Source organism: Monodelphis domestica, chromosome 8 (genome assembly GCF_027887165.1).
Source record: "Monodelphis domestica isolate mMonDom1 chromosome 8, mMonDom1.pri, whole genome shotgun sequence".
NCBI classification, from domain to species: domain Eukaryota; kingdom Metazoa; phylum Chordata; class Mammalia; order Didelphimorphia; family Didelphidae; genus Monodelphis; species Monodelphis domestica.
The window spans coordinates 2,081,558-2,104,547 of record NC_077234.1 but is presented as its reverse complement, the minus strand read 5'-3'; the positions used below and the strand labels follow the sequence as shown (position 1 = coordinate 2,104,547).

Below are 22,990 nucleotides of genomic sequence, written 5' to 3'. Positions count from 1 at the left end.
AACATGCCTCGAGGAGCCTACCGGCCTCCTGCTGCAGCTAGTAAGCGCCTTCTGTATGCAGAGCTCTTCCAGGCGACAGTCAAACCTGGTCCGGAGCCTCCCCCCAGGCTTCATTTTGCCGCAATCCCTTTCCTCTGCCTTTGGCTGCTGGCCGGGGGGGGGGGGGAGACCCCAAACTCTTCAAGGGGCCCCGACAGCTCCCCGGGACAAGAGCGCCGCTCCCCATTCCTGACCCGCTCCCCGGGGGCCAGCCGCAGGCCTGGCCCCCCACCACCACGGGGTGCCCTGCTTGAAGGACAAACAGGATCTTTTGGGGCACACGAGGGCCCCCCCGTGTCTGCGTCGGGCCCAGGCAGGGAGGCGGAACGTGGGGTGACTCCGACAGCCTCCCCCCGAGGGTGCCCGTAGAGCGCCAGCCTCGGGGCCCCCCTCGGGGGAAAGGCCTGCGCGGGACGGATTTCTGGGCTTCTGACCCCGACTCCACACAGCGGGCCTCTCCGGGCCTTGGAGGCCTTTATTGGACACACGTAGCGGCGCAGCGTGACAGAGACGGGCACGGGGGACAAAGGCACCCCGGGGTGCCTGGCAGCGGCTGGGCAGTGCCCGCCTTCTACCTCCGGGCAGTGCGGGATGGCCAGCGGGGGGGGGGGGGGGCGATGGGCGGCCCGAGGGCAGGGCCTACTCGGAGCCCGAAGCCGGCGGGTCCTTCGGCACGTGGGCGTCTTCGGGCCTCAGGGAGCCCGAGAAGGGCCTCGGCCGGACGTCGTCGGGCGGGTTGGGGCGCCGCTCCCGGGCCGTCCCGTCTCTCAAAAGTGGAACCAGAGGAAAGTTCTTCCAGTGTTTGGCTGAAACTGAGAAGGGAAAGGCCACGGCTCGCGGCCGGCAGAGCCCTGGGAAGGGCCTCCCGCGGCACGGCCGGGGTGTCGGAGGAACTGGGGCCTTCCTGGCCCGACGCCGGGCTCCCGGGCCACTGAGCTCCCCGAGTCTAAGGGCAAAGCCGGCGGCGGGAACCGGCACAAACGGCTTGGCCCAGGGTCCCAGCTGCCGCAGGTGCCCCCAGCCCAAAGACCGCCTCCTCCAGGCAGCACAGGCTGAGCCGCCGGTGGCCCGGGAACCTGCTGGGGCCTTCCTGGGCGGAGGGGGGAGCGAGACGCGAGGAGACGGGTGCCGGGATCTGCCGACGGGCAGGAGGGCCCCTGGGGAGGGCCCAGGCGTCCGTCAGCCTCGACCAGCCGGCTGGGCCAAATGAGGCGATTTCAGACCCGGAGGAGCGGCGAGGGGCTCTCCCCAGCCCACGAGGAGGGGGGCCCCTCTGGCCACAGGCCCGCTCCGGCCCCAAGAGCAGTCTGCGCCTGCCCGAGGATCCTCGGGGTGCTCACCTCGGCCGGACCGCAAGGAAAAGCTCAGGGTGCGCTTGACGCCCTCGCAATTCCCGGGGTCCTCGTTGATGATGCCCAGGTTGGTGTTCCAGGTGGTCCAATTGACCTCGTCGACTCTGCCGGGAAGGACATGCGCGTGAGGGGCTCCCCTTACAGGCTTCGAAAAGGGGGCGTCTGGAGGGAATCGGAGAGCCCAAGACAGGCCCCGGCCAGGGCCAACGTCCCAGGAGTGCATGCGTCCAGGGTTCGAGATCTGGCTGGGGGGTCACCGAGGAAGCGGCGCAGTGGGCGTGGCCCAGGACCTGGCACCCAGTGGGTGCCGCTGATGGATGGTGACGGAAGTCGGTGCTCTGCTAAGCAGCAATAGCATCCCAGGCTCGTGGCTGGTTGCGTGGAAGCCTCTAGCAATGGTGGGACAGGAAGGGCCCCGGGCCGGCTCTGGCCAGCCTCGAATGTCTAAGCCGGCCGGGGTCGGGCACCCAACCACCGTCACGCCTGTGCTGGCCAATAGCTGTGAGGGCCCCCCGCATCCCTTGACGTGTGAGCTTGGGAAAGATGCGGCCACACAGTGCCAGGCAGCAAAGGCGAGGCGCCAGCCGAGAGCACCCACCTCCGAGCGGGCACGTCCGTCCCAGCTATTCTCACCACAAAGCTGCAAGCGAAGGGGGCCTTAGAGGGAGGGCCCTCAGGGGGCCTCTTCTGGGGAAGCCAGGAAGGGGCTGCAGCTTTCTCACAAGGGGCAGGAAGGAACAACCTCCAATTAGGTGTCCTGAGGGCAGGAAACCCTGAGAGCTGCAGTGGGAAGTGGGGTGGAGAGCATTAGGGTGAAGATCAAAGGAGGGAGGGTGAGCACTCAGGACACCTGCACAGGGACAGGGAAGTGATGAGGAGCCTGGAAAGAAGGCGAGCCAGCCACAGAGGTAGCATGTGGCCATGATAGAGACCCCAGTGATGATTATCCTGGTGTCAGGTGGATCTATGTCTGCTGTCTCTGTCTCATCTCTCCCTCTCTCAGTCTCTGTCCTGTCTCTTCCTCTCTCTGTCTCTCTCTCCATCTCTGGTCTCTCCCGCTCTGTCTTTCTGTCTCTGTCTTTTTGTTTCTCTCCGTCTCTGGCCCCCATCCACCCCCAACTCACCGGAAGCACCACCTGTAGTCGTCCCTCCCATCGGGTGTGTAGCCCACCTGCACCAGCTTCCCTGACCGGAAGGCTTTCCTCATGCAGTTCAGGAAGCTCTTCTCTGTGTCCAGGATGGTGATGGCTCTCTGCAGGGAGAGCAGACAAGAGTGAGGGGAGGCCAAAGTTGCTTAGCCCGAGGCCCGGTCTGGGGTGCTCTGCCGGCCTGTCCTTCCTTGGCGTCTCAGACTGCCGAGGTCAGCAGAGCACAGGCTTGGGCCACATTCCACAGGAGGCTGCCCTGGACCTGGCTGTGGACGCCAGGTGGAGGCTTGGCTGGGTAGGGCTGGGGGTGGGCAGCAAAAGCAAGATGAGATCAGTCGAGCTTTCTGCTTGGGAGGAAAAAGAAGGGGATCCTCCTGCCCTCCCAAGGCTGCCCCCCTCCTGCCAAGGCCTTGGGCCCTGGCCTCCTCGGGCTGCCCTAGCCTCGGCTGTCACTTCTGCACTCTCCTTTGCTCCAGAGCCCACCTGGGCCGGCCCCAGAAGCCACCTCCTCAAGGGCACTGCCCTGTGCTGGTCCCGGCTCTCTTGGGGGTTCCTTGGCGAGTCAGCTTTCCTGATGCCCGTGTTGGGGATCGTGCCCTCTGCCACCCACCAGCAACATGGGCCTGCCCCACGGTTCTGCTCTGCCCCATCAAAGTGCCCTGAGCCAGGCCTAGGTGGTGCGTGGGGGGCTGGGACCCACCTCTGCTCTGGCCACACAGCTCCAGCAGGGGAAAAGGCGGCAGACTGGCAGCCAGCCAGGTGCCACTGGCACTGCCTAGGAGCCTTATCCCCTTTTCCTCCTCCAAGGGTCAGCTCTGCCAAGAGCCACTGAGCGTGCCTGAGTGCACACAAGCGCTCCATGGGCTGCCCCATTGCTCACGGTCTCCCCCATGAGGGTGATGAGCACGTCTGAGCTGACCCTCTCCAAACAGGCACACGGGAGCCGTGGACCACCTGACCTGGAGCTTCCAGATGTTTTTGCTCTCTTGCGCGATCTTGTTCACAGTCTCCCCCATGAGGGCGATGAGCATATTGAGCAGCAAGATATAGGTCAGGATGACGTAGGCAAGCAGGAGGATGATGAAGACGGCCTTGAAGTCGTAGTTCTCGGTGAACTCCAGGTCGCCCATGCCAATGGTGAACTTGAAGAGCTCCAGGCACGTGGAGTAGAAGCTGTTGTAGGAGCTGGCACAGGGCTTGCAGCAAGCTGAGCGCCGCCCCCCCTGGCAGGCAGCTTCCGTGATGTTCTTGTGGTCCTCGATCAGTGTCACCACCGCTGAAGCGGCCCAGAAAGAGTCAGGGGGAGGCCTGGGCTGAACCCCCAAAGCCAGACCTCCCACAGCATGCCCAGGGATGGCCCACACTGACCCAGTGTGCTTGCCCTGCCACCCCCCCCCCCCCCCCCAGGTCTGCTCACCTGTGGAAAATCCAAATAGGAAGACCAGATAGACAAACATAAAACGGCACAGGTCTCTTAAGATCATCTGCAGAAGAAAGGCCTCTGGTCAGAGTGGACCCCTAGCGTGGAAGGCTCTGGAGGAACTGGCTGCCTGCCCAGCTCGCCGACAGAGGAGAACCCCAGGCCCAAATCCCCGCAAGCAAGGCTCCAGGCCTGCCTCTGTCCTGTCTGGCCTTGGCCACCCGCACTCATTGTCCTCCCCCATTTGGGGGATCTTCACAGTGGCCGAAAGGTGGCGGACCGGGGTCAGGGTCCCAGCCGGCTCCCGGTCTGAGCCAAGAGCTCTTGTCTGACTCCTGGGCAGAAGAAACAGTTGTAGCCAGCCCAAGTAGCTGTTACTGTATCCTCTTCCCTTGCCCCCCCCCCCTCAGGCAGGTAACAATGTTACAATAAGGCTCCTGTGGGCAGATCCAATTACATAACCCATTTGCACAACTTTTCCCAAGTCACAGGATCCAAATGAGCTCGATGAGCGCTCAAAGCCCCCAGCCAGGAGGTTCCTCCCCAGCTTCACTGCTTTTTCTGCTCGGCTCTTCCCAGCCCTACCTACCCTTTTTGGGGGTCTCAGAATCCCCCTCAGCTGCCCGGCTCTGGCTGCAGCCCTTTCCCCGACTTGGGCAGACTTCCTGCCCCAGCTCACTGAAACGGGGCTGGTCCAAGAGTGCCCAGGCGTCTCCGGAGAAAGGAGGAGTCACCGGCCCCTGCTCAGAGGGAGCAGGCTTTGGGGGTCGTCACCCTCAGTCCTCACTAACCACCTGTCAGCAAAATGCGCCTACTATGTGTGCGCCAAGTGTCCCGGGGCACTCCATGCTCACCATAACCCTGGGGAATAGGTGCTGTCATTTCCCCCCTTTACCGATGAGAAAGGAGAGGCGGGCAGAGGCGATGTGACTTGCCCAAGGTCACACAGCTAGGAAGTGTCAGAGGCTGGCTTTGGCTTGAGTCTTCCTGTCTCCAGGCCCAGTGACTTCCCGTCGGCTCTCCAGCCTCGTCTCTGCCTCTAGTCCTCACCCCTCCAACCCAACCACGCTCCGACCTGGCCGCTTGTCTTTCCCGAGCCTCGGCCCTGGATGACTCCCACCATCCATTGGGCCATTTGTCTCCTGGCTCCTCCCCTCCTGCTGGCCCCCCCCCCCCCATGAAGCCTCACTTGATCCTTCTCTCCCGCTAAGCCACTGCCCTGTGGCCGAACTCCTAGCGGAGGGTCTACGCTAGGCGCCTGCCCCTGTGGCCTCTCCTCAAGTCCTTCAGGCCTGGCTCCTGAGCTCGGCGCTCTCTCCTAAGCGCCCCATGATCCAGCTGCCACCTCCAGGGATTCGGGCTCCTCTCTCCCACCCTGCCCGGGGCTCCTCCTCCCTCTCTGACCGGACTCTGTCCTGGCCCCCTTCTCTTTCCTGCCCGAGGAATGTCCAGGGAACACCTCGAACTTGCTTCCTCCAAACTGAGCTCGTCCCCCCTCTCTAGCATCTTTCCTCTTCCTGACTTCCCCAGGGCTGCCCAGGACACCAAAGTGAGTCCGGCACAAGGCGGCATCCTGACCGCTCGCAGGCCCTCGTCTCCTCCCACACGGACTGGTGCAAGAGCTGCGGCTGGAGCGGGGCCGCCTGCCTCGAGCCTCTCTGGTGACAGAATCTCGCCTTCGAGAAGCCGCTCTCAGCAGCCCGCACGCCCCAACTCATGCCTTCCCTCTAAAGCTACCCCCAGTTTATCCTGAGTGCATGCACATGTGCGCGCTCCTCGTTTAGCTGTGTTTGCTTATTGGCTCCTCAGAGACGGGGTCTTGTTGGGGGTCTCTGTATCCTCAGGAGAGTGCCTGGTACACAGCAGGTGCTACATAAATGCTTCCTGGCTGACGGAAAGTCTGAGGACATCAAGTCATCCCTAAAGTGGCCCTTAGTCCCGTCCACACCTTTGGGAGGAGTCGGCCAAGAAGATCCCTCAGGAAGCTGGAAGCTCCCAGACATTCTTTATGGAGAGGAGGACGACGCCCACCACCGCATGGGGGATTGAGCCTTGCGAGCCCACAGCCAAGGACTAGTGGCCTCAGCGCCTGCCTCACAAGGATGGCGTGGAGGCTCCTGGAAGCCCACGTTCCCTTCTCGTGACGACAGGCCAGTGACCGTCAGAGGGCACAGGACTGTGGCAGGGCGATCTCTACCAAGAGCCGGGCAGCTTCGCCGATCCTGCCCTTCCTTTGGCCCGAGGCTGCTTTCAGCGGGCTCTCCCCTCCGGGCCACCTTCCCAGGGGGGAGAGGAACCCCGGGGGGCCAGCCTCAAGTTGGAGGCCCACCTTCTCAATCATGACTGAGTAGATGCCCATCTGCTGAAAGCCTCGGGTGTAGTAGAGCATGTTGGTCCAGCCGATGGCCAGAGAGAAGACCATGGAGGCCACGTATTCCTTGCAATGGCTGAAGTAGAGCGCGACAGAGACCAGGAGGAACACGGACTGGACGAAACTGAGGGACAAGAGAGAGGACGGCAGAGGCTCCAGGAAGGCCGAGGACTAGGCGCAGGCCAGGCCCCTGCGTGTCTCCCCACCGCCACCCGCGAGGGGTGAGGGACGTCCGCTTGGGGGCTCCTCCGGACGCTCACCCAAGAGCTCGCCTCCTGCCCCAAGTAGCCTCGACGGAGCTGCAGGCCACTAAGGGGCGGCCTTGCCCCGAGCTCCACCAGGAGATGTGGGAGCCTCCCCCAGCCCCCGCCTCAGCCCGAGTCTCCTGGAGCGAGCCCACTGGCCCACGGCCACAGTGGCTGCAGCTGATCAGGAAGAGCAGCGCTGTGAAACAGTCCTGAGCAGGCAGGAGCCCCGAGTTCAAATCTCGGCTCTGCCACCAACTAGCAGTGACCTCGGGAGCGCCACTTCCTCGAGCTGTGCCTGAGTTTGGGCACCACGAGGGGAACAACGGAAAGCGGGACAAGCCAGAGGAGAGCAGAATCTGGTGAAGTGCAACGGGCTGGCTCGGGGCCGGATAAAGGAGGCCGAAGGGCCTCGGGCCTCCGCCGCACACGGAGCCCTTCGAGTGGCTGACCCCGCCGGGGGGCGCGTGGGCTCAGCCTCCTTCTGCCCCGCGCCTCAGCGTCCCACATAGCTCCCCCCAAGGCTGCCCCTTGGGAAACAAAGGCCCGAGGCGGGCCTGGAGCCGGATGCGCCGCGCCCAGCCCAAGCGAGGCCACCCGGCCAGTACTCACAAGAGCACCTCGCTGTAGCTGTCCACGAAGAGGGTCTTGAGGGAGGGTCTCCGGTGCAGAAAGTACTGAATCTGGGGGGCACAGAGAGGGGCTCGCCTCCACAGCCCACGCGGCCGGGGGACCCCGAGGGGGCGAGAGGGGCCCACCCGGCCTGCCGCGTCCTCTGCTCTCCCGCAGGGCCCGCCTGTGGCCTTTCTCTGCAGCCCGCACCCGGCACCCAGGGGTGCTTCCGACCCGGGGGAGCCAGCCACCGCTTCGCCCTGGGTCCGGCCTCCCCTTTCAGAGCGGAAGGGGCCCAGGAGGGAGGAGGGGGAAGGACGTGCACAGGCCAAGGCCACAAGGCCCGGGACTAGAACCCAGGCCCCCCGCCCCACTCCCGGCCAGGGTGGCGACACTGACCCCTCGGAAAAAGAAGTAGACGCCCCCCAGCACGGACAGCAGCTCCCCGGTGACGCGGAAGTAGGCGCCCGTGGAGTAGTCGAACCGGAAGGGAGGCTGCAAGGCGGGGGAGGGGCGTCAGGGCGCCGGAGCCCCAGGAGCCTCGCCCGCCCGCCCGGCCCGCGGGGAGCCCTACCAAGCCGTCCACGGGCCGGTGGTAGGCGGCACAGGTGAAGACGACCATGTACACGGAGTAGACGAAGAAGTTGAAGTAGAAGATGCGCTTCACAAAGCGGTCCCATTTGTCCTGCAGCAGCCGGTTCAGGGGCTCCACCAGCAGCATGTCATGGCGGTTCTGAGAGAGCCCGGGGAGGCGAGCAGGGGAGGGGCCTCTGGCACCCGGCGGGATCCGAACGCAGGGCCGGAGGGAGCCTCCTAGGCTTCGGGTGGGCTCCCTCTCCCCACTCGGCCTCCTCCGACAGCGTCTTTGTGCCCACCCGTCGGCCTGTCCCTACTGTACGAGCGTGGGACTCGCCGGGTTCGGGTTCGGTGGGCTCCGACTCTCCCCGACCCCTGAACCCCGTCCAGCGGGCGGAGGGACCGGCCCCAGCTGAGTTTGAACCCAAAGCCTGAAGCCCTGCCCACGGAGCCCCGCCCCCGCCCCGCCCCCCGCACTCACCGGCGTCTCGCTGCTGCTGTAGGCGATCACCTCCAGCACGGAGTTCTTCTCGCAGGTGTCGATGCACGACAGGTCGTAGAGCGACGAGTGCACCGGCCCGTAGGCCCACTCGGTGAACTTCCGCGACAGGTGGCGGCACTCGGGCTCGCGGATCTCTCTGCGGAGGATGTAGGCCAGGACCTGGGCGGGAGGCGTGGCTCAGCTCGGGGGAGGAGCGCGGGGCGGCCCGCCCCGCCCACCCCGCGGCCCCGCCCCGCCCGCCCCGCGGCCCCGCCCACCCCGATCTTGCCGCTCTTGGCCGCCAGCGCCAGCGGGCTGAGCCCCTTCTTGTTGGTGAGCGCCTCGAGCTTGAGCGCCGGCCGGCGGCGGGCGCCCAGGATCAGCAGCTCGCTGTACATGCGCGTCACGAACTGCGTGTTCTCGGCCGTGTCGTCGGCCACCTCCACCAGCGCGTGCAGCACCGTGTTGCCCGCCGAGTCCCTGGCCTCGATGTCGGCCGGCTCGTGCGGGTTCTGCAGCAGGTACTGCACCACGGCCAGCTGGTTGGTGCAGGCGGCCAGGGAGAGGGGCAGCTCGCCTGGGGGCCGAGCAGGGCGTCACGGCCCGCCCCGCCCCGCCCCGGGGATGGGGGGGGGGGCCCGCGGCCCGAGGGGAGACCGAGGCGAGCAGCGCCGGCTGAGGGGGAGGGGAACGGCGCGGCGCACCCAGAGCCGGCGGGCAGGCCAAGTCAGGAGGACCGAGAAGGGGGCGCCCAAGCTCACGGGCACCGGTGGGCGGGGAGGAGAGGCCTGGGGGGGGCGGGGGGCAAGGCCAGGGCCCGAGGGGGCGGATCCAACAGGGCAGAACAGAAGCAACGATGGGAGATGAGCCGCCCTCGAAGTTGGGTCAGACCACAGAAGGCCTTGAATGTCACGGAGCCGCAGGGAGGCAGACAGATGGGGGGGGGGGAGGGAGGGGGAGAGAGACAGAGACAGAGGGAGGGAGAGACAGAGACAGAGGGAGGGAGAGACAGAGAGAGAGAGAGAGAGACAGAGACAGAGACGGGGAGAGAGAGAGAGAGACAGAGACAGAGACAGAGACAGAGAGACAGAGAGATGGAGAGAGAGGGAGAGGGAGAGAGAGAGACAGACAGAGGGAGGGAGAGACAGAGAGAGAGACAGAGACAGAGACAGAGAGACAGAGACAGAGAGACGGAGAGAGAGAGACAGAGACAGACAGAGGGAGAGACAGACAGACAGAGGGAGAGACAGACAGAGGGAGAGACAGACAGAGGGAGAGACAGACAGAGGGAGAGACAGAGAGACAGAGGGAGAGACAGAGAGAGAGAGAGAGACAGAGGGAGAGACAGAGAGGGAGAGACAGACAGAGGGAGAGAGAGAGAGACAGAGAGAGACAGAGGGAGAGAGAGACAGAGGGAGAGACAGACAGAGAGAGAGACAGACAGAGGGAGAGACAGAGAGAGAGAGAGAGAGAGACAGAGGGAGAGACAGACAGAGGGAGAGACAGACAGAGGGAGAGACAGGTCCTGCCCTATCAACAAAACGATGGCGGGATAAAAGCCTGCCAGGTGAACCAGGGCACGAGGCCAGCCGTAAGGCCTGAGTGCCCTGCTGGGGCCCTCTTGGACGAAGTGTGCTGGGCACAGCTGCCAGCGCCTTGGCAGCCTGGCACGGCGGGCACTTAGAGAAGCCCCAGCTGGATGCCCTTCGGCTCTGGGGAGCAGGGAGCGCTGATGGTTGCGGAGGGAGGGGGCGGCCGGCGGATGGACGGCGCCGGACGTTTGCAAGAGAAAGCCTGGAGGCCCACCCAGAGGCGGCTCGCTCTGGAGCCGAGTCTCCTCTCAAAGCCGAGCTGCCCGGCACGTGCTGCGGGAGGGCAGGCGCCCCGCACTGGCGCAGCTTTGGCCCCGGCCCTCCGGCCAGCGACGAGGGGGCGCCTGCCCGGGACTCCTGGTGGGCACGAAGCAGAGCCCGGATCCACGTCCGACCCTTGGCCTGGCTTGGCGAAGGCCCCCCACCGAGCCTGCCCCCAGCCTTCCCCGCGGCCTGGGCGTCCCTGCTCGGTGCCTAGACGGCTCCCCCTCCATGCCGGGCCCCTGCCCCAGGCACAGTCTCAGCACAGTGCGTGGCACACTGGGCCGGCTGCAGGGGGAGGCCCGGAGAAGGGTGGGGCCGGGCCTGGCTTGGCGGGCATCCCCTTCCCACCCCTCAGCCACAGCCTGGGGCCGGCGGGGGAGGGAGAGCCGGCTTCTGCCACCCGCCTTCCCCGGCGTCCATCGAGGTGCTGAGTGGGCCAGGAGGCAGGTGCCCCCTCGGGGGACGGCCGACAAGGAACGCCGGAGCTCCCCCCCCCCCCCAGGAGCAGCCCTTGGGGGACTCGGCAGACGCTTCCTCCCAGTGGTCCCCTCTCCGCCTCTTCTCCTTCCGGCCCCCGAGGGGAGGGGAGGGGAGGGGAGGGCGCAGTGGGGGGCCAACACATGCACGGCCAGCTGGTACAGGCAGCATGCCCACTGTGCCTACCAAAATAAAAGCCAGGTCTCCCTTTGGTCTTCTTAAAGAAGTCCCCGTGGGCCGCCGCGTGGACGTCGGCGCCGTTTTCCACCAGGAGGGTCACCAGAGCCATGTTGCGTCTCTCGATGGCGATGTGCAGAGCCGTCTGGCCTAGGGGGAGACGGAGGGGGGCTGCCGAGGGCTGGGGGCGGGGCGGCCCCCCCGCCCCCCCCCGCCCCTCGGCCCCCCCCTCACCCCTGTAGTAGCTGTCCGTGTAGCTGGCGTTGACGAAGTCCCGCAGGTCGCCCGTCTGCCTGGCCACGTCCAGCAGGAAGGGGATGGCCTCGTTGTGGCCGTCGCGCAGGTTCAGCACGGCCTTGAGCAGGCACGTCTTGCCCGTCTCCGGGTCTAGGAGGTCACAGGGCGGGGTCAGGGCCCGCCTGGGCAGGAGCCGCGCCCGCCGGGCCGCCCGGGCTACCTTTGAACTCGCTGTCGGTGAGCTTCTTGCCGCTCCGGCGCAGGTAGAGGCCGAGATCCCGCAGCGCCTCGCAGCTGCCCTGGGCCGCCGCCTCGAAGATCCGCTGGCGGTCAAAGAGCTCCAGGGGCTTATGGGAGCTGCGGGGGGCGGCATCCTGAGCCCGCGGTGCCCGCCGTGCCCGCCGCCCCCCGCCAGCCCTGCGGATTCTACAGCCAACACGAGGAGGCGGGGCAGGACCGCCTGCCCCGCCCGGACACCCCCCACGGCCCCCCCGGACACCCTCCGCCCCTGTGACCCCCAGACACCCTCCGTCACCCCCGCCCGGACACCCCCCACGGCCCCCCCGCCCCCGGAACCCTCCGTCACCCCCGCCCAGACACCCCCCACGGCCCCCCCGCCCCCCCGGACACCCTCCGCCCCTGTGACCCCCAGACACCCTCCGTCACCCCCGCCCGGACACCCCCCACGGCCCCCCCGCCCCCGGAACCCTCCGTCACCCCCGCCCGGACACCCCCCACGGCCCCCCCGCCCCCCCGGACACCCTCCGTCACCCCCGCCCGGACACCCCCCGTGCCCCCCCCAGCCCTCCCTGGGCAGGGACAGAAACTTACTGGCCCGACTGAGCTTCGCCCCGCGGCCTCTCCACCACGGGGCTGAGCGCGATGACGGGGGGCGTCGTCCCTTCCATCCCCGCAGCTCCTGCGGAGACAAGGCGAGGGGCTGGGCTGGTGCCCCCCATGACTCGGCTCCCAGGGCCCAGATCCTGCCCCCCCGCACCCCCCCCCGTGGCCGCAGTCCCAGGACGCCCCGCTCCTCCACCAGCTTCCCCGGGGAGGCCCTCGTTTCCCGGGTGCCCCCCTCCCTCCGGGGGTCCCCCCTCAGGCAGAGGCCGCCGGGGTGGCCAGACTTGGGGCACGCCTAAGGACGCAGCAGGCCGTGTCGCTGCCCCCTCCCGACCTCGCCCCCCCTGCGAGCTTTGCACAGGCCCGGCCGGGCGCCCCGAGTCTAGCACAGCCGGTCTAGGCGGGGGTCAGTCCGCTGGGCCTCCTCGGCCGGGGAGCCGCCGCCCCCCGCTGGGCAGCCCCAGAAGGCCTCGAACTCCCTGCAGGGGAAGAGAAGAGGGCGCGGCTCGGCCGGGGCAGCCCTCAGGCCGGCCCAGACCCAGCCTCCCAATGGCTGGTGGCTCTCAGCCTCCTGGAGACCGAGTGGCTCCCAGAACCGGGCTGGGCTCCGGGCCCAGGGCCCTGAGTTCCAGTCCCCCCCGATCCCCACCCCCAACCGCACCTGCTGCCGTGACGCGCCGGGGTCCTCAGAGGCGCCCCCACTTTACAGAGGCAGAGCCCCTCAGGGCGGCACCCCCGGAAAAGCCTCCCGGGCACAGCCCCACACCCGACCGGACCCCTCCCCAGAGGCAGAGGCCGGCGCTGGGGCCCCACACAAGGGCTCGCAGCCCCGCCAGTCGCCCTCCTGCGGAGTGCCGGACCCTGAAGGGCCCCTGGGAGGTCAGGAGGAGGAGGGGGTCGGGCGGGGACGTCCCCCTCCCCCAGGCCTCATGGCTGTACCCCCCCAGGGGAGCCCCTCCTGCCTTCGTCCGGCACCCACAGGGGCTCTCGAGTCCCGGCCTGGCTGCCTGGGCAGCCGCTCAGGCCCCTCCGGCCCCGGGTTTGGGCTGCTCCTGGCTCCAGGCAGAGCCCCGCGGGGGGGCCCCGAGGTCGGAGGCAGCCCCCTCCCCTCTCCGGGCCGACCCAGCCGGACTCACCCGGCAGCCCCCGCAGCAGTGCGGCCGTCTTCGTTCCCGGGCGGAGCTGGCAGCAGCTGGCGGCGGCCGGCCTTAAGTAGTGCCGCCCGCCGGAGGGAGGGGGCGGCCGCAGGATGCTGGGCCGGGAGCGGCTGTGGCTTCCGCTGGTCCCAGGAGGCCCCCCGAGCTCTTTCCCAGCATTTTTGCCCCCTTTCAAGCAGCTCCACTTAGCCGGGCCCCTCCCTGAAAGCTTTCAAGGCCCGCAAAGCATTTAGGCCCGTCTCACACCTGGGGCCCGGGCCCTGCCGGAGCCTGGGGGGCTCCCCGGAGGAGGCGAAGGGCCCCAGAGAGCGGCAGAGCCAGGGCCAGGCCCCCCTCCAGACGGATAATGGCCCGGCGCGAGAAAGCCATTAGCAGATGAGTCAGAAGGAAGCTGCTCTGACCGACCGCAGGGAGAAGCTCCCCCGGGACGGCCAGCCAAGCCGGAGGGCAGCGCCATGCGTGGGACCCGGGCCGAGCTGAGCCTCGATGGATGCCACGGAGGGGGGGGGTGCCCGCCCGGGCCGAGCCTTGATGCCACGGAGGGGGGTGCCTGCCCGGGCCGAGCCTTGATGCCACGGAGGGGGGTGCCTGCCCGGGCCGAGCCTTGATGCCACGGAGGCAGGGTGCCCGCCCGGGCCGAGCCTTGATGCCACGGAGGGGGGTGCCCGCCCGGGCCGAGCCTTGATGCCACGGAGGGGGGTGCCCGCCCGGGCCGAGCTGAGCCTCGATGGATGCCACGGGGGGGGGGTGCCCGCCCGGGCCGAGCTGAGCCTGGGGAGTCCAGCAGGGCCTCACTGTGCCAGGACGCCCCCTAAGAAAGTCCGGGGACGGAAGCTCAGTAAGGGCTGGGCATTGAGGTTCAGGGACTTGGCCGGGGTCTGTTTCCACCCTGGAGCCCCACCTCCATCTCCTCTGGGGGGCCCCAACAGCATTTGTTAAGCCCTGGATGCCCAGGACTGTAGCCCTGCCAGCTGACTCTGTGCCTTGGGGCTGCCCTGCGGGGGATCTCTTGGCTGGCCAGCCCCCTCCCCTCCCCGCAGGGCTCCACAGGGGGCACAGGGCGGCAGTGGTTTGCCTGGCGCTGCCCAGGCTCTGACCCGCCTCACCTGGACGCTCCTGGAGGGCGACGCCTGCCTTGGCTGCTTTTTCATGCCAACGCCGGGCACGCGGCAGCTGAGACCCCCCTGCTTTCTCCAGCTGCCTGCCTGGGCCCCTCTCTGTGCCACCCCTCGGTGGCTGCCTGTAGCTGTGCCTCGGGCCTTCCCCTGGCAGTGCTCTGGCTCTGCCCAGTCTCGGTCCCTCCGGGCCCAGCTGAGGCCGCTCCCTCCCTCGAGAAGGTAGCCGGGCCAGCGCCGTCGGTGCTCGCTGCGGCCCCATCTCAGAGGTGCCCGGCAGGGGCTCATCCTGAGTCAAGGAAAGGGCAAACGATGCCCAGGGTCTCACGGAGCTAGTGTAGGAGGCTGGACTTGAACTCGGGGCTTCGGGGCGTTTGGGTGCTCAGGGAGGACTCGCCTCGCTGCTGCAAGGGCTCCTCATCCTCCTCTGGGGTCCGGCTGTCGCCCAGTCCTCGCCTGGGGCCCCACGCCGGGAGACCCTCTCATTGGGGCTAAGCCAGGCCGGAGAGACCCAAGAGGCGGCCGAGCCCCGTGAATCAGGGGAGCGGCTGAGCCGGGCGGGAAGGGGCAAAGGGCCAGCCCAGGCGAGACTCGGCGTCCCTTGGGGGCTCACGCCGGGCCAAAGGGCCAGCAGCGGCCAGAGAGGAAGTAAGTCGGGGAGCCAGCGCACCCCAGTGCCCCGGCCTCCAGCCCCAGACGCTTCTGGCCGCGTGACGGCCCGCCTGCCTCAGTTTCCCCATCTCTAAGAGGAGCCGGAGAAGGGCCCGGCAGCTGCTCCAGGACCTTCCCCCGGAAGGCCGAGAGAAAGCCCGAAGCCAGCAGTGGCCGCACTGAGGGCGAACAAAGGCCACGTCTTGTTCCCGACTCTCCCGACGGCCCCTGAAAGAGGGGCCGCCATCGCTGCCGCGGGGCGTGCAGCAGTGCCAGGCAGGGAGGACGAGGAGAGCCCACGCCTCTGAGGAGGGGCAAAGGGGGCACTCGGGCAGCCGGCCCGCCCGGGGCACCGAGCCTCTGCCCGCCAGCTCCCTGGCACAGAGAGGGCAGCAGGCTCCGGCATGCCACGGCGCCCCTGCCCTGCTCTTCAGGCCCTCTGGCTGGCACCTGCCCAACCAGAGATTCCAAGGGGAGGCCGTGAGATGCCCACGAGAGCCGCGTGCCCGTGGGCTGCCCTGACGAGGGCCGGGACAAAAGGCTCTTTCAGGGGAGATGCCAGAACGCCCGGGCACCGAGGGAGCGGGCAGGGGGTTACAGGGCTGCCCAAGAGTGCCGGGCAGAGCCTCAGACCCGGAGTGAACCGGAGGGCCGAGCGCCAGCTCAGACGTGACGGTGCCCATCGGACACCTTCGTGCCCCCGGCCCGCCCCCGCCGCCCAAAGGCCTCTCCTCGGTTGTGGACGAGAGCGGTCACTCCAGGGACGTCCTCTTCGGCCCAGCCGCCACGCCCCGGGGCTGCCACGTCCAGCCCCCGCCTGCCCACGGCTCCCCCCTCCCTCGGCAGGAATCCCCACGGACGGCATTCCTGGCAGTCCTGGCGGCTCCTCGGAGAAGGCCTCAGGCCAGGGGAGGCCCGCGAAGGGGGAGGTCAGGGGAGGCGGCGGCAAGGAGACCACAGAGGACACGGCCGGCCGCGGCAGCAGCCCCTTTAATGGCCACAAGTCACGGCCCCCCCCCCGCCGTCACTCGGCGTCCCCGGGGCCCCCCCGCAGCATGAGCAGGGCGGCCCCCCCCGCGGCGTCCACGTCGCGGCCGTAGCACACGGGCAGCGGGAAGGCGCGCTCCACCTCCTGGCGCAGCACCTCGTTCCGGGCCAGGGCGCTGCCGCTGCCCACCAGCCGCTCCACGCCCCACTCGGCCAGGCGCCGGCCCGGCAGCATGCGGAGCACGTTGTCCACCACGCCGCGGCACAGCGCCCTGGTCACGTGGCCCAGGGACAGCCGGCCGGGCCCGATGCCGCTCACGGACGCCAGCTCGCCGGGCAGGTGCCGCTCGCCCAGGAGGGTCGGCCTGATGGACAGCTGCGTGTCCGCCTGCGCCAGGGCCGCCCGGATCATCCGCGGGTAGACGAGGCTCTCGGGCACCTCCGAGCCTGCCGCAGAGCCAGAGCGGAGCGGCCTGAGCCCAGCTGGTGCCGCCCCCACCCCGCCACGCCCCCACCCAGGGTGCCCCCACCCAGGGTGCCCCACGCCGCCCACCATGCCCTCCCCCCACCTACCCAGCTCTGCCATCCAGTGGGCCAGCGTGGCAACGAAGGTGGCCAGCACATTACCGCCGTTGAGGGACGCGGCCACGGCCAGGTAGGTGCCCCCGAAGTACGGGAAGTGGGCCACGGGGGCCGCGGGGTCCGGGCTGGCCGCAGGCTTGAACCCCCGAGGCATGGGCGCCGCCAGCTGCACCGACGTGCTGATGTTGAGAACTGCGGTGGAGGAGACGCGTCAGGGGGAGGGGGAGGGGGGAGGAGAAGGGGGAGGGGAGGGGGGAGGGGGCCCCCCCACTCACCTGCGTCAGTCTTCCGGGTCGCGCAGGAGAACACGGAGCACTGCAGGTCCCCCAATGCCACGCCGACCTCCGTCCCGGCGGGGATGCCGAACCACACGTGGGTCGTCCTCCCGGCCAAGGCACCCGCCTCGGCCACGTCGGGGAGCAGGCGGGTGGGGAAGCCGGCCTCCTCCAGGCTGGGGGCAGGGCGGGCGCGGTCAGGCGGGAGCCGCCCCCCTGCCCACCCCGGTGGGGGAGGGGCCCACAGACACTCACAGGCGGGAATTCCAGCTTCTGCTCTCCGTGTTGAAGTAGCCCCAGCTGGCCGCGTTGTGCTCCGACATGAGGGGCCTCCGCAGGCCGCACAGCGCAGCCACCAGGTAGTCCTGGACGGTGCCCGCCGCGCTGTAGGACTCCAGGAACTCCGGGCTGCGGGGCGGGAGGCCGAGCCTGGGGGCTGGAAGGCAGCCCCCTCCCCCCAGGGCCCCCTCTTCCCCCCTCCCCCAGCCCCCCGCCCCCTTCCCAGCCCCCTCCCCCCAGGGCCCCCTCTTCCCCCCTCCCCCCAGGGCCCCCCTCTTCCCCCAGCCCCCCTCCCCCCACCTGTGGCGCAGGAGCCAGAAGATGGAGGCCGAGCCGAAGCCCGTGGCCAGGCTCAGGTGGGACTCGGGCGGGGGGAGGGAGGCCAGGAAGTCGGGGCTGCAGCGGCCGTCCTGCCACGTGATGAGGCGGCTGACGTTTTGGGGCTCCAGGACGCCCTTCTCCGTCCAAGTGGCGGCTGGAAGCATGCGGCCGGAGTGAGGCGCGGGACCCTGGACTCGAACCCGGGACCTCCCGGCCCGCCCAGGGGGCTCACCTTGGCCGCCCTGCCAGAACACGACCCCGTGCATCTGGCCCGAGACGCCCACGCGGAGGACCTGGCGCCGCTGCCACGCAGGGAGGGCCTCGAGGCACTCGCCCACGGCCTGCACGATCCTGCCCACGTCCTGCTCCCGGCCCTGTGGACATCCCACGAGGGGCCCCGAGGCCGCCTGCCATCTCTTGACTCCCTCCCCGAACCCTCCATCTTCCCAGAGCCCCCTGGGGTGGCTGGGGGAGGAAGGCCTTGCCTCCCCCGCAGTGGTGAGCTTGCACTAAGAGCTCCCGGGGAGACCCCAAAAGGGTGCGGGAGCCCCCCCAGCGCTGAGCCCCAAACAGAGCCGGCACCACTCGCCACTCACCTCCCACCTCCCGGACTTTGCCCAGGCCGTCCCAGATGCCACCCCCACCTTCCCTCCGAGCCAGACCACGGGGCCTGGAGAGGGCGGCGATGGATAGCGGGGCGGGGCGGGGCGGATGGGCCCCGCCCCCAGGCTGGGGGGGGGGGGGCCTCTCACCTGCAGCCCAGCTTCGGGGCTGGGGGTCACGTCTGCACGCGTGGCCCGGCTGGCGCTGGCCGTGGCCACCGGCGGCCCCCGTCGGCGCCCGGCATCCAGCAGCACCGCCTTCACGGACGAGGTGCCCAGGTCGATGCCCAGCACGAAGCCTCCTTGGCCGTCGCCGCCGTCGGCCGCCATTGGTGCACTGCCAGCGGGGCTGGAGAGTGCGCCGGCGCAGACCGGCGGGGGGGGGGCGGGAGGTGGGAGGGGCGCGACGGGGCAGGGGCGGAGCGCTACGGGGCCTCGCGTTCCTATTGGCCGGTGGGCCTGGCGGCGTGTCGGTGACGCAACACCCGAGGAGCCTCAAGTAGCAGCGCGGCGGGCCCGGCTGGGCTCTTCTGGTTGCTGGTGAAGAGTGCTATTTCCTGCTCCTGCTTCCCTGCTGGTGAGTGAGCCTGGGCGGAGACCGAGCCCCGGGGAGGCCTACCTGCTTCCGCGTGCTCCGCGGCGCCCGCCCCCTGCAGCATCGACAAGTGGGGGAGGTGATGGAGCGCCTGGTGCCTGGCCGGCGTCCAGCCTAGCGAGGCGGTGGGCGGGCCCGGCCGCGGTTAGGGCAGAGGGGGAAGCTGGGGACGCCTACACCAGCTGCCCCGTTTCCAGCCCCGAGATGTTTGCGCTTCCCTGGGCCCACCAGTGGGAGTGCCGTGGCCTGACCCCTCAGGCAGGGCTCCGTGTCCCTGGGACCCAGAGGACCGCCTCCCCCTTCCCCTGGTGGTCCCCCCGGTACAGACTTGTACCCCCTCCTGTGGGGGCCCCGAGGTCTCCCTGACCCCCCACCCCGTTCCCCCTCAGTGCCAGTCCCATGGCGGGTCAGCGTGGCGGGAGCGTGGCCAGCTGTTGGAGGCGGCGGTGCTGGTGGCTGGCCCTGGTGGCCGTCCCTCTGGGCTTCGCGGGAGCCTGCGGTGAGTGGCCCCTCCTCCCCTTCCTGTTTCTGGGGTGCCCGCCTGGGGCCCGGCAGCAGGACTCAGCCTCTTCTCTGCCCCTCAGACGCGGCCGGGGGCCTCAGCGCGCCCCGCGTCGTCAGCCTGGAGCGCGGCAGCTCGGAGAACGTCTCGGTCACTCTGGGGTGAGCGGCCGCCCGGCCGGGCCGGGGAGGGGGGGGACAGCAGGCGGGATCTGAACGCGGGGCTCCGGGCTTTCCCGCAGCTCCCTCAGGCTCCCGTCCCCCGCAGGGCCCCCGCCGGCGCGGCTACGGCCATCACGCTCCGCCTGGTCTATTCCTCCAGAAACGAGACCATCCTGGACTTCCCCGAGGAAGTGAGCGGCTCCCCCGCCCGTGGCTAGGCCGGGGTCTGGGGGCGGGGGGAGGGCGGGGGCTCGGGCCGCCCAGGGCACCCGGGCAGCTCTGTGCCTCCGACAGGTGCCGGTGCCCGCGGGGCAGAAGGCGGCCTCTTTCCCCGTGGCGGGCCGGGACGTGGGCCAGGTGACCCTCCGACTCCACCGCGAGCCCTCCAACGAGAGCAGGTGAGAGCCGGCCGGGCGCCGGGAGGGCACCGGGCACCGGGCACCGGGCGGCCGCCTCTCACCGCCCGTCTGGTCCCCCCCAGCGTCCTGGTCCACTTCCTGGTGACCCACAGCCGCACGCTGGAAGGGCTCAACCAGGTCATCGGGTGGATCTACTTCGTGGCCTGGTCTGTGTCCTTCTACCCGCAGGTGGTCGAAAACTGGCGCCGCAAAAGGTAAGGCTCCCGCCCGGCGCCCCTTCGTGCCCGCTTCCCCCACGGGCTCCCCTCCCTGGGGCGGGCAGGGGGGCAGCCCGAGCCGGGGTCAGCTCGAGGGGACGCAGGCGGCCACATCGTTCAGAGGTGGGATTTGTGCCACGGACGAAGGAAGCGGGGAGCCCCCCGAACGTGGCTGAGGAGCCTCCCCTGGCCTGAAGGAAGCGGGGAGCCCCCCGAATGTGGCTGAAGAGCCTCCCCTGGCCTGAAGGAAGCGGGGAGCCCCCCGAACGTGGCTGAGGAGCCTCCCCTGGCCTGAAGGAAGCGGGGAGCCCCCCGAATGTGGCTGAAGAGCCTCCCCTGGCCTGAAGGAAGCGGGGAGCCCCCCGAATGTGGCTGAAGAGCCTCCCCTGGCCTGAAGGAAGCGGGGAGCCCCCCGAACGTGGCTGAGGAGCCTCCCCTGGCCTGAAGGAAGCGGGGAGCCCCCCCCCCCAAGCATGGCTGAGGAGCCTCCCCTGGCCCGCCTAGTGACAGGGTTGGGGGTGGCCTGAGAGCAGCAGGCAGAGCCTGGGCCGGCCCCAGAGGCCCCGGGAGAGGAGAGGGATTGTGAGGGGCCGGCGGGGGGCGCCGCTGAGCGGCAGGATGAAGGCCCGGCCTCCATCCTCCAGGAGGCAGCAGGGACCCAAACGGGTCACCGTGGAGAGCCGGGGCTTCCCCTGGGAGGGAAAGGCTGAGCATCGAGGCAGGGGCAGCAGCCCTGAGAGACGGGGCCGGGAGGGAGAGCATCGTGCCCTGAGCCCAGGAGTTCCGAGGCGGCTCAGTGGGCGGACAGGAGGTCCTGGGTTCCAGCCTGACCTCACCTGGCTGTGAGACCCTGGACAAGTCACTTAACCCCCCGGGAAGCCGTCCTTAGTGTGGACTCTAAGACAGGCCCGCAGGAGTCGGGGGGCTCCCCGTCCCTCTCTGCCCGGCCCAGACGAGCCTCTCGGGGCTTCTCTCGCAGCGTGGTGGGTCTCAGCTTTGACTTCATCGCACTGAACCTCACGGGCTTCATGGCCTACGCCGTGTTCAACGTGGGCCTCTTCTGGGTGCCCTACATCAAGGTAAGGGCCGGGCCGGGGGGCTCGGGGGGGGCCAGCCCCGCCCCCAGCCCACGGCCCCTCCGCTCGGCCCCCAGGAGCAGTTCCTGCAGGAGTACCCCAGTGGCGTGAACCCCGTGGACAGCAACGACGTGTTCTTCAGCCTCCACGCCCTGGTCCTCACCCTGGTGGTCATCCTGCAGTGTTACCTGTATGAGGTGAGGGAGGGGCTGAGGGCCTGGCCGGGGAGGGGAGGGGGGAGGGCGAGCGGAGGGAGCGGCGCCCCAGCCCCCCCTGTCCTTCCCTGCAGAGGGGCAGCCAGAAGGTGTCGTGGGCCGCCGTGGGCTTCCTGGTGCTGGCCTGGCTCTTCGCCCTGTCTGTGCTGTGCGCTGCGCTCCTGGGCGCTCTCTCCTGGCTCCGGGTTCTCTTCTGCTTCTCCTACATCAAGCTGGCCGTCACGCTGGTCAAGTACTTCCCCCAGGTGCGGCCTGCGGGGGCGCGTCGGACGGGAGGGGCCGGGGGTCGGGGCGCCTCCTTCTCGCCAACCCCCCTTGCGTCTGTCCGTCCGTCCGTCAGGCGTTCCTGAACTTCCGCCGCAAGAGCACGGAAGGCTGGAGCATCGGCAACGTGCTGCTGGACTTCGTGGGCGGCTTCTTCAGCCTCCTGCAGATGTTCTTCACGTCCTACAACAACGGTGAGTGCGAGCGGCTCAGGCGAGCCAGCAGCCGCGGGGCCTCGGCCAGGAAGGGGCCCGGCTAGAACTAGAACCAGGAAGGGGCCTGGAGCTGAGCCTCCGCGGCAGAGGCATTCCAGGGCAGAAGGGAGGGAAGGGCACTGTCTGAGGCCAGACTGGAACCCAGGACCTCCCGGCTCCGGCCCAGCTCTCTAGCCACAGAGCCACTTGCCGGCCTTCCGTTCCTCAAGTCTTCAAACGTCCTTAGACAAAGAGCCCCGACGTTGTGGGGGTGTAAACCAGGGCAGTCCTGGGCTCCGTCCCTGCTCCCTGGGCCCCCGGAGGCTCTCTCTCGACCTCCGGAGGATCCTTCCCTGCTCCCTGGCTCTGTCCCTGCTCCTTTGACCCCCAGAGGCTCCATCCTTTCTCCCTGGGCCCCCAGAGACTCTGTACCGGCTCCCTGGAGGCTCTCTCAATCCCCAGAGGCTCTGTCCCTGCTCCTTTGACCCCCCCAGAAGGCTCTCTCTCCACTCCCCTGACCCCCTGGAGACTCTGTCTGCTCCTTTGACCCCAGAGGCTCTCTTGCTCCCTGGGCCCCTGAAGGCTCTGTCCCTGCTCCTTTGACCCCCCCAGAAGGCTCTCTCCCTGCCTGCTCCCTGGGCCCCTGAAGGCTCTGTCCCTGCTCCTTTGACCCCAGAGGCTCTCTCCCTGCCTGCTCCCTGGGCCCCTGGAGGCTCCGTCCCTGCTCCTTTGACCCCAGAGGCTCTCTCCCTGCCTGCTCCCTGGGCCCCTGGAGGCTCCCACACTGATAGACTGTCTCTTGCCTGTCTGCAGATGAGTGGAACTTGATCTTTGGAGACCCAACTAAGTTTGGCCTCGGCATGTTCTCCATCGTCTTCGATGTAGTGTTCATCGTCCAGCACTACTGCTTGTATAGACAGAAGCCAGGGTACGAGCAGCTCACCTAGCTCTGGGACAGCCCCACCAATCCTGCAGGCTGAGGAGCCACGTGCCAGGCCCGCATTGGCTCCGGTGCCTGCACCGTGGGACCCTCGTCCTCCGAGCCCACAGCCTGGAGGGATGGCACTGCCGCCTCTGCCAGCTGGAAATCCTGCCGTCCTCGCTCCCGCTGCCACCCTGCCCCATCATCTGCTGAGACTAAACGTCACTCCCGGCCCAAGCGCGGGCGCCCCCGGTGAGCCGGCCCGAGGCTGCCATTCTCAGAACCATCTCTCTTGTGTTTGTTTTCAAGGCTCTTCCCCAGTTCTGAGGCTCACCCCTAGTAGCTTCGTGCCAGAGGGAGCTGGCTCCCGCTGCCCGCTGTCTGTCCAAGCATCCCCCTGGCAGCTTCTGCCAGGAGGGCACCCGGCCCGCTAAGAGCCCCGGACCCAGGCAGTGGTGGCTCCTTCCCCGCTGGGGGCACCCTGGGGCACAGCCTGCCTCCCTCCCGGTGGTGGCTGGACGTGGGGCCTTGCTCTAGATTGCGCGAGTCATTCGTGCAGGATCCTGTCAGAGGCCTCGGTTCAAATTAAATTCCTTTTCTGCGCCTGACTACCCTGAGCAAGTGAGCGAGTGCGTGTGTCCC

At 68.9% G+C, this 22,990-nt stretch overlaps 3 protein-coding genes across 5 annotated transcripts; 1 reads left to right on the top strand and 2 right to left on the bottom strand.

Moving 5' to 3' along the window:
* Nucleotides 1–479: 479 nt before the first annotated feature.
* On the bottom strand, nt 480–11,973 carry TRPV1 (transient receptor potential cation channel subfamily V member 1). Of its 2 annotated transcripts, XM_056806918.1 has the most exons (15): nt 11,823–11,973; nt 11,212–11,348; nt 10,989–11,141; nt 10,764–10,904; nt 8,523–8,821; nt 8,245–8,424; nt 7,762–7,920; nt 7,587–7,682; nt 7,188–7,258; nt 6,289–6,454; nt 3,957–4,023; nt 3,499–3,815; nt 2,516–2,643; nt 1,380–1,495; nt 480–851 (listed from the first exon to the last, which is right to left on the bottom strand). In XM_056806918.1, the coding sequence occupies exons 1-15, from the start codon at nt 11,948–11,950 to the stop codon at nt 679–681; spliced, it is 2,331 nt and encodes a 776-aa protein (XP_056662896.1). In that variant the 5' UTR covers nt 11,951–11,973; the 3' UTR covers nt 480–678. The 2 variants fall into 2 exon arrangements, with proteins under 2 accessions (XP_056662896.1, XP_056662897.1); XM_056806919.1 differs by lacking the exon at nt 7,587–7,682.
* Nucleotides 11,974–15,720: 3,747 nt separating this feature from the next.
* SHPK (sedoheptulokinase) lies at nt 15,721–18,180 on the bottom strand. The gene is made up of 7 exons (XM_056806935.1): nt 17,954–18,180; nt 17,434–17,575; nt 17,181–17,355; nt 16,857–17,009; nt 16,602–16,777; nt 16,318–16,518; nt 15,721–16,191 (listed from the first exon to the last, which is right to left on the bottom strand). Exons 1-7 carry the CDS (start codon nt 18,131–18,133, stop codon nt 15,782–15,784), a joined length of 1,437 nt encoding a protein of 478 aa, XP_056662913.1. The 5' UTR covers nt 18,134–18,180; the 3' UTR covers nt 15,721–15,781.
* Nucleotides 18,181–18,225: 45 nt separating this feature from the next.
* Nucleotides 18,226–22,956, top strand: CTNS (cystinosin, lysosomal cystine transporter). Of its 2 annotated transcripts, XM_056806943.1 has the most exons (12): nt 18,226–18,380; nt 18,788–18,897; nt 18,983–19,061; nt 19,168–19,252; nt 19,356–19,459; nt 19,543–19,674; nt 20,657–20,756; nt 20,831–20,950; nt 21,043–21,213; nt 21,309–21,426; nt 22,240–22,354; nt 22,658–22,956. In XM_056806943.1, the coding sequence occupies exons 2-12, from the start codon at nt 18,798–18,800 to the stop codon at nt 22,686–22,688; spliced, it is 1,155 nt and encodes a 384-aa protein (XP_056662921.1). In that variant the 5' UTR covers nt 18,226–18,380; nt 18,788–18,797; the 3' UTR covers nt 22,689–22,956. The 2 variants fall into 2 exon arrangements, with proteins under 2 accessions (XP_056662921.1, XP_056662922.1); XM_056806944.1 differs by having other exon boundaries at nt 22,240–22,956.
* Nucleotides 22,957–22,990: the final 34 nt, after the last annotated feature.

What these genes read in the sequence shown, in the direction of transcription:
- TRPV1 (XM_056806918.1), bottom strand. Translation starts at nt 11,950, where the DNA reads ATGGGGGGCACCAGCCCAGCCCCTCGCCTTGTCTCCGCAGGAGCTGCG. An exon ending in GAGACCTGGCTTTTATTTTG is followed by an intron (nt 8,822 to 10,763) that starts GTAGGCACAGTG and finishes CTCGGCCCCCAG; the next exon opens with GCGAGCTGCCCCTCTCCCTG. An exon ending in CCAAGAGCGGCAAGATCGGG is followed by an intron (nt 8,425 to 8,522) that starts GTGGGCGGGGCC and finishes CCTCCCGCCCAG; the next exon opens with GTCCTGGCCTACATCCTCCG.
- SHPK (XM_056806935.1), bottom strand. Translation starts at nt 18,133, where the DNA reads ATGGCGGCCGACGGCGGCGACGGCCAAGGAGGCTTCGTGCTGGGCATC. An exon ending in GCCCCGAAGCTGGGCTGCAG is followed by an intron (nt 17,576 to 17,953) that starts GTGAGAGGCCCC and finishes GGATGTCCACAG; the next exon opens with GGCCGGGAGCAGGACGTGGG. An exon ending in AGAAGCTGGAATTCCCGCCT is followed by an intron (nt 16,778 to 16,856) that starts GTGAGTGTCTGT and finishes CCCTGCCCCCAG; the next exon opens with CCTGGAGGAGGCCGGCTTCC.
- CTNS (XM_056806943.1), top strand. Translation starts at nt 18,798, where the DNA reads ATGGCGGGTCAGCGTGGCGGGAGCGTGGCCAGCTGTTGGAGGCGGCGG. An exon ending in GGGCTTCGCGGGAGCCTGCG is followed by an intron (nt 18,898 to 18,982) that starts GTGAGTGGCCCC and finishes TCTGCCCCTCAG; the next exon opens with ACGCGGCCGGGGGCCTCAGC. An exon ending in GAGCCCTCCAACGAGAGCAG is followed by an intron (nt 19,460 to 19,542) that starts GTGAGAGCCGGC and finishes GGTCCCCCCCAG; the next exon opens with CGTCCTGGTCCACTTCCTGG.